Source organism: Falco peregrinus, chromosome Z (genome assembly GCF_023634155.1).
Source record: "Falco peregrinus isolate bFalPer1 chromosome Z, bFalPer1.pri, whole genome shotgun sequence".
NCBI classification, from domain to species: Eukaryota; Metazoa; Chordata; class Aves; order Falconiformes; family Falconidae; genus Falco; species Falco peregrinus.
In genome coordinates, this window is record NC_073739.1 from 47262566 (window position 1) to 47272979 (window position 10414).

Below are 10414 nucleotides of genomic sequence, written 5' to 3' on the forward strand. Positions count from 1 at the left end.
GAATATACTGTCTGCCTCCCATGGCATTAAATCTCTGAAGCTCAGTCTGCTGTATGAAGTTATCACCCTCATCTGTGTGAAATACCACCTTAATATAATTAGTCAGTCTGTTTCAAGTGAAGGAGGAATGCCCCCTAAACTAGTACTTGTACTATTTGGTTAATCCAAGTTCTGCATCCACTCAGCTCACAGCGTTCAAGACTTTGTAAATCTTGACCTTTCCCCCCCCCAAAAAATCTTCTCTCCAGAGTGAAGGGTCCCAGCATTTTCAGTCTCTCCTCACCAAGCAGCTGCCCCATTACCTTGATCACATTAGTTGCCCTTCTTTTAAGTCCGTTATGGACTCCCTCCAGAGGTAGAAACTGGAACTGAAAATGCGAGTCCACCGGTTTTACACCGGAGCAAAGTAGCACCACCTGTTTTGTTTGCAATACCCTTTCGTAAGATGCCTACATAGTATTTTGATGCAGCTCCACACTGTGATGGTTTCAGAAGAGCTGTCAAAAGATCTCTGCAGCCCATGGAAAAGACGCTGAAGAAGTTTGTGGAGGACGGTCTTCCATGGGAGCAACCCCCCTGCTGGAGCAAGGGAAGATTGTGAAAAGGAAGAAGTGGCAGAGACAAAAATGTGATAAGCAGACCGCAACCCCCATTCCCCATCCCCCTGTGCCGCTCAGTGGGTGGAGGTAGAGAAGCCAGGAGTGAAACTGAGCCCTGGCAGAAGGCAGGCAAGGGGGACAAAAATCTTTGAAGATTGTTCTTACATTACTCTGATATGCTTAGCAATATATTAAATTAACTTCCTCAAGCCAAGTCAGTTTTGCCTGTGACTGTAATGCCTGAGCAATCTCCCTGCCCTTATGTTGACCCATGAGCCTTTCATCATATTATTTTTCCACTCTGTTCAGTTGAGGATGGTGATTGTAGTAGCTTGGTGGGCACCTGGTACCTAGTCAAAGTCAACACACCACAACCATCCAAGTATTACCCACCATCTCACAGTTGCACACCTTCCAAAGGGAAATAAAAACAAAAATACAGTTCAAGGTCAGACAGTTCATCACTGCATTTCAGCAAATGTGATATGAATGCATTTTTTTTTGCAGTTTTTATTGCAAAGTAGTAATACAAAATAGCATTTGGAAGCACTTTGTCTTAAACACAGTTTTAATCTCATTAAGACCTTTTTCTTACAGGTTTAAGACTCTTAATACTGTTAACAATAAAGCATTACACTTCAGTCCCTGTGATCAGCTGACACACGGTAATATAGTGCATCCTTTACTTGGCTCTAGCTTGACTTTTGTTCTGGCTGATGAAAATGTAAGACACTGCATAGAAAATGTAAGAGTTAATACATTCCTTATTCAGCAACAAAATATGATTCAACTTGCCAGTTTCCTATATCTAAATATCCGTACACAAACCCTGTGACAAAGCTTTAACATACATTTAGCATACCTGCTTTCTTAACACTTCCATTACTATAATTTCAATCTAAACTATGAATACCCATAAGAATTATTTCTTCCTTCCTCCTCCCTGAAGCATGCATTTATTGCCTAGTAGTCTGTGCTATCCCAATCCTTGATCTCTGCACAATATGTGCACTTAATCTTGTTACTGATGCATCTACATTCTCTTCTACATCTTTTTCCAACAACCTGACTTCTCCTCAGGTTTGTTTGTTGGGTTTTTTTAGACAGCCATTCCCAACTGCTTCAACCAATGCACAACATAAAAGTTACTTGTCAAACACCACAGAGGTCTTTAGCAAGTCTAAGTTCAGTTATGATGTATTCATTAACAGCTTCAGTTACTGAATAAGCAACGTTAACAGCTTATACAATCTTGAAATTACTATTGCCACAGCACATAGCTAGTTCCTCTAGACATGTTTATCAGTGATTAGAAGCTCATTATTAGAGATAATTACTGTCATTTCTATAGGAACATTTCAAATTGCATTCATCCATGTTCAAATATGCTTATTAAACCAACAGAACTGCATCTTTATAGTTTTGTACACAAAAATATGTTTATATTCTTTAAAATGTACACACTCAATCAGATTTAAAGATCAGCCAAAGCATGACTGGTTAAAGGAATTCTAAAGAATAATGGACTAGCAATACTACTCAGCAATATCTGAGGCTTACACAGTTAATAGTCACTACTAATCTACTTGTGTTCCATGAACTGGTATTATGGACATACACATAACAGCTGCTCAGTTGGTTGGCTTGCCAAGTATGACAGTCCTGGGGTTTTCAGTTTGTACCAAAGGCTTTCTACATTATCATGCTGCGAACTGCTGATCTAAAATTAAAAAGTACAAATTTAAACTGTAGTGTCATGTACAAACAGAGAAATGATACCACTGTGTAACAGAAACGAATACCACTAACACATCTGATGTCGATGTTTTGCCCCATATTCCTTCTGTTTCCCCTTTTTTAATCATTATTTTATCATCGGATAAATCAGTGGATTCAGATAAATCAGATAATCAGTGGATTCATCTGTTATTTCAGAACACCCAATTTCAAGGAAGTTAAGGTATCGCTTATAATGACTTAAGAGTAATGGTCAAATGTGTAAGGACTGTAATACCCAAGGAGACACAGAGCTATATAATCCTTACAGTATTTTCATACGAAAGAATTGGCTTCTTGGTAATTTGGAATGGGATAAGCAGAGTCAATTTCCAGTAATGCTACTTACTTCCTTCCCTCAGCTTTTTTAATTCCTGTATTATATCACTATACACATAGGACAGAAGCTCCTCTTGGGATCTGGTTCCATCCAAGTAAACTAAGAAAGATTAAACAAGAAGTTTCATGAGTTCTATGCCAGTTACCTGTAATAGCAACTGGCAAAATTTTCAGTATTTCTACAGGAGCCATCAGAAGATACGAAAAAATAAAACACAAGACCAATACCTCCCTTTTATTCTTTCCCAACTTCATTTTACATATTAAAAAATAACATAAAAGTATTCTAGTTGAGAACTAATTTACAGGGTTTTGTGGTATAAAAGTTTCCATAAGGACAGTGGTAATAACATTAGGACTGCAGAGCAATGGCTTAATTCAGCAGAAAGGTTCCTACGCAGTGGAAGAGCTCAGGTTCTTCCTCAGCTTCAGGGTCTGAGAAAGTCATGAAGGGGCACTGTGGTTCCATTCTCACTGCACAGTAAGAAGTGGTATGCTGATGAAGCAGCCACCTGACTTCTCTTTCCTCTGGCCACCACTCCAGAGGTGGTAAGTCCAAGAGCTGTAAAAGTGTGAACATCACACAAGCGCATGGCAGTGCCCCATCAGCTGGCCCGGCTTTGGCACTTCTCACATAGGACCGGTGACTGTGGTGTGCACAGTCAGCCCCTAGGAATTATCTTCAGATCATAGGATTTCAATAAGGATTTAAATTCTGTTATTTCAATTCTGTTCTGTATTGCCCCAGAAGCTCCTTATTTAGCCATACACATGTATGCACACATGCACATACAAACTAGCTTGTTAAAGGGACTTAGTGATCAGAATATTTCTCTTTTTTAACTTCATAATTTTCATTGAAAAATCAAAAACCCTATACACTTGAAAAACAAACCAACAAAAGCCCCAAACCTATTGTTCAAGTGCCACAAAAAACACTGAAGAAAACTTTGTCCCATTAAAAAAACCACAACCCAACAAAAACTGCATTAAGTGTCACATTAAGCATTTTGTAAGTTTAAAATTAAGGATACCATACCAATGTTACTTGCATTCTCTTCCAATTCATTTTTATATTTCAGATACATAGGCCACACGTGTCCATCGAAGTACCCCAGTGTATCTGCTGGCTGATAGACTCTGGTGCTATACAAAAATACGTTTGCTTTCCCATACAAGTTTTACATTTTCCCCTACCGTCAGCTGATTTAATAACAGCATCTATCCAAAATAAAGAAAGAAAGACTGGCAGGCTGCCTAACTGTTGGGGCAAAGGAGGATCCTTTTTTTTAATATAAACTATGATACGAACTCTAGCTAACTTATTTCCGCCAATCAAATGACGTTTAAGATAAGGTAAAAGTTTCTTTTTAAAAAATTATATAAATTAAGGTGGTGTTGTGGTTTAACCCCAGCCGGTAATTAAGTACCATGCAGCTGCATGCTCACTCCTCCCTCACCCATGGGGGTGGGGAGGGGAATCAGAAAAGGATGTAAAACTCGAGGGCTCAGATAAGAACAGTTTAACAATTGAGATAAAACCTAAAGAACAACAATAATAGTAACAGTTACAATGAAAAGGAGGGAGAAGGGGAGAGGAATGAAATCCAAACAGAAAACAAGTGATGCACAATACAACCACTCACCACCCGCTGACCAATGCCCAGCCAGTTCTGCAGCAATTACCAGCAGCCCTGGGCACCCGAGCATGGCTCGATGGTATGGAACGCCACTTTGGCTAGTTTGGGTCAGCTGTCCTGGCTGTGTCCCCTCCCAGTGCCCCCTGCCCCTTCCAGCCCTCCCACCAGCAAGGCCTGAGAAAGGAGAAATGAAAAGTCCCTGCTCACATTGTTCCCACACCAAATCCAAAACACAGCACTGCACTAGCCACCAAGAAAATTAACTCTATTCCAGCCGAAACCAGGACAGGTGTATTTAAAGAGTTACCAAAACAAATTAGCTTTCTTTTTTTTATTGGGTATACAGATTTCTCAAACTTTAAGTGAATAGCTGTTTTGTCTAGTCATTTCCAGTCTGGACACTAAAGTCCTTTAAAGGTGAGTCTAGTGAGAAACTAAGAACCTGGAAACAACCAAAACAAAGTGCATTTCTTCACTCAGTCAGCAGATTCTGACTTCATGCGTATATATTGCTCCAAGCACAAAGTACTGGTCCAAATTTGGAGGCAAGTCAGATACTGGCTCAATAATCTATATCAGATCTGTGGTACAACTAATGCACAGTCTAAACAAAGCATATACTAAAAGCATACATGAACAATAATAATAATGTAGCTGTATTCAACCAAGGATAAGACTACTTAGGTTTTCTTCACTGTTTCTGGTTTTAAACATGGTTTAACTCCAACAGGCTGTCAGCAATCTACATAATTTATCTGGACAACAAATTCTCTTTTAAGTGGTTGTAAAGCATTTAACACTTTAATATCCCTGTGCTCTAATATACAAAAAAAACCCATGCACCACAAACCAACCCCAAAACCAAACAAACACCCCCCCACCCCCATCTGTGCATGCTTTTGTTAATGTGGGTTAAAGAGCCACATAATCTTCCCCCAGAATCACAGAAGACAGATGATCTTAATAGCTAGCATTTAGCAAGCACTGAAGAAAAGCAAATATAAAAGAACCACTCCAGGTTGGGGAGCACAGTGACCCTCTGTGACCAATAACTGAATAATCTTACCTCCTTCTCCTTTTGCACTCCTCATAAGGAAGGGTCAAAAAATATCTTCTATTCCATAGTTCATTAAGTGGCCTAAGATAATAACATATTTAGCTCCTTCTTCCTTTTTAGGGCAGCTTTTAATATATCAGGTTACATTTGCTGCTTACTCATAATTGTATAGCAGAAAGCCTTCAACAATCAAAATATAAACGTCATCTGTATTTTTCAGATTGTCACATGTATTCTGTGGCCCTTCTGTCACAACACCTGAGCTTGCTGGACTTTTCATCCAATTCCGAATACTTTTCACCATTTCATCCATATAGAGGGCATCAAGTACTAGATGAAAACAGAAAGTTAGTCACCTCTTAAAAACAGAGAATAAAAAAAAAAGAACCCTTAAGTACCCCTAGGTTAATCAGTAAGAATCTACACACAAGTCTAAATGAAAGGGCACATGATTACCTGTAAAATACTGTCACATATGTAAGAGGTTCCACGTTCAAAACTGACAATACCCTGAAACTAAAGTTTTCCCCATCACTGGGGTATTTCTGGTGGGTGTGGTTTCTGAATTCTGTGCACCAAAAAAGTGTGTGAACTCATTTCACTGCCCTTCCCATCATAGAGGCTGTAGGGACTGTTTGTTCTCCTATTCCACAAAACTTGTAAAAACTTACCCCAAGATGTCTACCCTTCTGTCAGCTGTCACTGACACAGGTGAAGAGAGCAGGTGCTCGAAATGTTTTGCTTTGGGTTTTTATTGGATTCAGGTATTTGGAGGGTGGGAATGCATGGATTGAAAGGATGGCATAGAAAGCAGAACAGCACAATGTAGCACCTGCTTTTGCCTGTAGACGTGTAAGAACATACTGAGTGCCTACTGAATGGCAGACAGAAGGCAGGACAGATAAAAACAAACACGTTTTAGAGGAGCTTTTAAGAACAGCATTAAACCCTGATATTTGGACCAGAATGTTTAATTTATCCCTCTAGTTTCACATTCCAGTTTCATGAAGTCTAGAAGCTGACTCAAAGACTGCAATAGTTGATAAAGGGTCAGTTTTCAGATATATTTTAAGGTTCTGGCCAACGTTTAAGGTTCTGACTAACACATTTTGTGATCACCAAGTATCAAGAAATTAGCTAATAAGCAACCTTCCCAACTAGCTATGACCTGAACCAAAGCACTGGCCTTGAAGTGGATCTGGATCTAGAAGTTTGTAAGACTAAATTGGCATGGCATGTTCAGCCAGCATTAACCATGAACTATAAAACATTCGGTGTCCATGTGAGATCTGACATGCAATAAAGATGTCAGGATCAAACTCAAGTTTTGACTTATTTGGAATATGACAATGAAAGAGGCTCAGTGGTGATGTTCCATGAGTTCAATATCAGAGTAGGGGAAAAAAAAAATCGTTACATAGAAAATGATGAGGTTAAGCTTATTCTAGTGCTGCAGGCAAATACTTTTAACTGAACAGTACGATTTGCTACTGCACCAGACAACTGTAGAAACAGAGGAAAAGATTAAAGAGAGAAAAGGAAAGGTTGACTAGCTTGAGCTCTTTGCTAGTTCAGCAAGTTTTCTTACTGATCTCAGTAAGGATGAAAGAAACTGAGCAAAGGATTGCTCTGAAACAACTGTTTGATTACTGCCTTGCTCAGAAGGGAAGAGGAGCAGGGGAAGAAGTGTTGAAGCTCAGCACAACAGAATCTCGATAAGAGTGTTCAAAAGGAATGCAAAGTTACTGACCATCATACAGCTTAAATCCACGTTCATCTGTTTCTACTTCAGACTCTGGCTGAAGGGGAGAAAAATTGAATATTTTCAAGGCTGGTTTTATGACCGCTGTCGCAGATAAATACTGTACAGTTACAAAAACAAGGATTACACACTTTTGTATCCAAACTGATTAAATTTATCTTCAAATTTAAACTGCTGTACATAACTGTTTAAATATGAAGTGTTTGTATGGTATCTAAAACAACAAATTCTCCAAATCATACCTCTTAAGTTCATTAGCGCTTCACTTCAGAAATAACAGCTCCTTTACCCTCCTTAACAAACAATTCCAATGTAAATGCAAAAGTTGTTTTCCTGTTTTGATTTGGGAGACAACAAACTACCTATTGGTCTACAAGTGTAAGGTTAACACAGTATCATTAACTTCATTAGCACAAAGTATCTTGAAAACTGCATCCAATGTGCACCCCTTCCTTATTTTAAAAGTTTTTTTTAAATCATTTAAAAGATGAGAGTAAACTTTCTTTTTTTTCTAATACTCACTTTGTTGAGGATACTCAGTGGTTTTGGCCACTGCAAGTTCCATTACCCCAGTGCTTGTTTTATTTCTCTTTCTCATAAGTTAACATTATATTAAGCAGCATAAGTTTTAAAAGTGTATCAATAGGAGAACTGAAAAGAAAGGATACTAAAATTTACTCAAGCCTACTTTTACCTATTGGGTCTTTCCATCTAAACTGTTACCTTAAAGAAGTCATCCTGAGAGATTACGTCACAGTTGGGAAACATTTTCTTAAGCTTTTCCGACAGCGTTGTTTTCCCCCCATTTGTCACACTGAATTAGAAAACATAGTAAAAACTGCATCAAGACAGAAATCAATCCTTTAAACATATGTATAAGCTCACACACACATTTCTGTATAGTTAGGCAAAAAGACACAATCCAACCCCCGCCCCCAAGTTTATTCAAATTAATTAGTCTCTACCTCCAGAAAATTTCCTGGCAGATTTCAACAGCTTTCAGACAGTGACTAGCAATGCCAAGAAAGAGGTTAGAGATGGTACCAGAGCTCTCCAACAGACACAGAACAATTTCTTGACTGTTCCGTGCCATAAAATGAGACCATTATATGTTGTCTTCTCAATCTATTTTCAAAAGATAACCATTCATAAATAGAAATTACACCATTCTGAAAGGAAGGCCAGTCTTCAGCTGTAAAGGAAATTTAATTTGCTGATACTTACCCTCCAAGGCCAATAACCAATACTTTCATAGTTTTTCTCCTCAGTTCTTCCTTTTCACTGTCAAAAACAGTAGCCAGTGAAAACCCTTAATTCAACAAGAAAGCAAGCAGCTACCGTATTAAGAAATACGTTATAGGTAAGACTTTTTTTCTGTCCTTTTTTTTTCCTTTTTGCACAGCTACTGTCAGAACCTTATCTGCTTGTTCTAATACCAACAAAAAAAATCTGCAACACACATGCCACATCAGAGTTTTCAATGCATTTTATCTAAGACAGTATTTTAATCATATGGGAGGGAACTCAGAGATACTCAGTTCTACCAGTATTAATACAATACCAGAGAAGACCCTGAAGAAAAGCACAATCATTCGCTCAAGCATTAGTGGTATGTAAAAAAGACTAGGTAAACAGAAACCGTGGTGGCAAACAAAATCCTTAATAAAAGAAAGAACTGATACGCTGAGGAGAAAGATGTTTTTAAAAAAAATTAATGAAGGGTTATTAACGATGAGCATGTTCAAAGACCTTATGAATGTGGTCTGAGCAGTGTAACAACTCACCACTCCCTTGTTGGGAGAGTTAACAGCACAGACCATACAAGCGCTCCTCCGCTTCAGTAACCTGGAGTCACTGAAACTACTGTAAAGGCAGCTTAGGCCATCCTAACCCATTTAACCCCGAGAAGGACTAGGTAGCACTTGATCTTCTCCAGAGAATATCAAGGCTGAAATTCTGGAAAAGGTTACGTTCGTCCACCCACATCCCTGTTGCTGCCAAGAAATCAGCCCTGAGGTTCTGCCTGGCTGAAAACCTTCAGTGGTCAGAGCTGCCAGAGGACACAATCCTGTCTTTCCCTGACTCTTTCTCCAGAACTTTCTTCTGGAGCAGGTGTTGCGGAGTCCATAATCAACTATACAGGAAAATACTCCAGCTGAAGAACAGTCCTACAAAGGAGAAGGGAGGGGAAGAATGTTTCTTTTCAGCTGAAAAAATCCCCTCCAGTTTACCATCTAGTTACCTGTGCCCACAAAGGTATGGTGTAGCAGAAGGACAAGTAGTGGTCCTTCTCTTGGTAGCAGCAATAGTCTATATACAGAGTCTGTCAAACTTTAAACAGTTTAACATTTGTCAAACATTGGTTTCCATGAGCACACACCAATCAGTAACTATTTAACCACATGCAAACACTCTATTTTTCACCTGTTTTGTCCCCTAGGTCACACATAACAAGGTAAGACCTGTAACACCTAAGACCTGAAAGGACTGCGCGGGTAATATTGTCCCCCCTCCCCCACAAACACTTATCTGTACTATTCTACAGGAAAATACTGTTACAGGGTATCAGTGTGAAAATAAAACCGTATTATTTCTGTGAAGCTAAGTTTTAGACAAAGTCTGAAATAATATCCTTTTGCTTTCGGTGCAATCACTGCAATTTCAGCTTTCACAGATATGACCTTTGCATGGTTGCTTCACATCTATTTTTCTGTTAAAAAAAAAAAAAAAGACATACTAACTAGTCCAAGTCATCACCCCTGTAGCAGCCATTATTCTACAATGGTGCAGTAAACCTACAGTAAGTTAGCACACAAGGGTTTTCTATGAATATCATAGTTCTCAGATTCAATGATTTATCACGTTCGTGGTACTGGCTATCTATTCAAAGCGAGCAAATAAGACGATCTGTTCTCAGGAAGTGATGAGACTCAGGCCATTCAAAAGGAAAAAAAAAAAAAAAGCTCTTTTCCAAAAATCATCAGTAAGTTTTGTGTTCCAGAGGATTTGCCTTTGTCCCACAACAAACGCTATAAAATAAACTAAATAACATCTGGACACACATGCTGAGCTTTGGACTCTTAATTTACGTCATCGTCTATACGGAAGTTAAACCCAGGTTAAGACAAAAAACACCACGATGAAAAAAACCAGCAAACTTCCTCCCCCCCGAGTGCCGTGTGACACCAACTACAGAGGCAAAACTGTCACCAGCGTTGCAACCCAGGAATCCCAGGCCACC

The 10414-nt window shown here is 39.0% G+C and overlaps 1 protein-coding gene across 8 annotated transcripts; it reads right to left on the reverse strand.

Moving 5' to 3' along the window:
* Positions 1 to 73: 73 nt before the first annotated feature.
* NMRK1 (nicotinamide riboside kinase 1) lies at positions 74 to 10387 on the reverse strand. 8 transcript variants are annotated; one of them, XR_008744786.1, is made up of 10 exons: positions 8398 to 9409; positions 8139 to 8298; positions 7897 to 7987; positions 7162 to 7210; positions 5570 to 5741; positions 5421 to 5492; positions 3754 to 3860; positions 2725 to 2814; positions 2218 to 2319; positions 74 to 1010 (listed from the first exon to the last, which is right to left on the reverse strand). XR_008744786.1 is itself a non-coding variant. In XM_027793537.2 (9 exons), the coding sequence occupies exons 2-9, from the start codon at positions 8424 to 8426 to the stop codon at positions 2300 to 2302; spliced, it is 630 nt and encodes a 209-aa protein (XP_027649338.1). In that variant the 5' UTR covers positions 8427 to 8454; positions 9416 to 10387; the 3' UTR covers positions 1042 to 2299. The 8 variants fall into 8 exon arrangements, 5 of the variants coding, with proteins under 5 accessions (XP_027649338.1, XP_027649337.1, XP_027649342.1 ...); XR_003556509.2 differs by lacking the exon at positions 74 to 1010 and adding an exon at positions 1042 to 1331; XM_027793537.2 differs by lacking the exons at positions 74 to 1010; positions 8139 to 8298 and adding an exon at positions 9416 to 10387 and having other exon boundaries at positions 1042 to 2319; positions 8398 to 8454.
* Between the last annotated feature and the right edge of the window lie 27 nt (positions 10388 to 10414).

Excerpts from the sequence above, each read along its gene's own strand:
- NMRK1 (XM_027793536.2), bottom strand. The coding sequence starts at position 8,266 with ATGGCACGGAACAGTCAAGAAATTGTTCTGTGTCTGTTGGAGAGCTCT. Across the intron at positions 3,861-5,420 it reads GAGTGCAAAAGGAGAAGGAG|CACCAGAGTCTATCAGCCAG; the intron begins GTAAGATTATTC and ends ATTTTTGTATAG. Across the intron at positions 2,815-3,753 it reads AGAGAATGCAAGTAACATTG|TTTACTTGGATGGAACCAGA; the intron begins GTATGGTATCCT and ends AATCTTTCTTAG.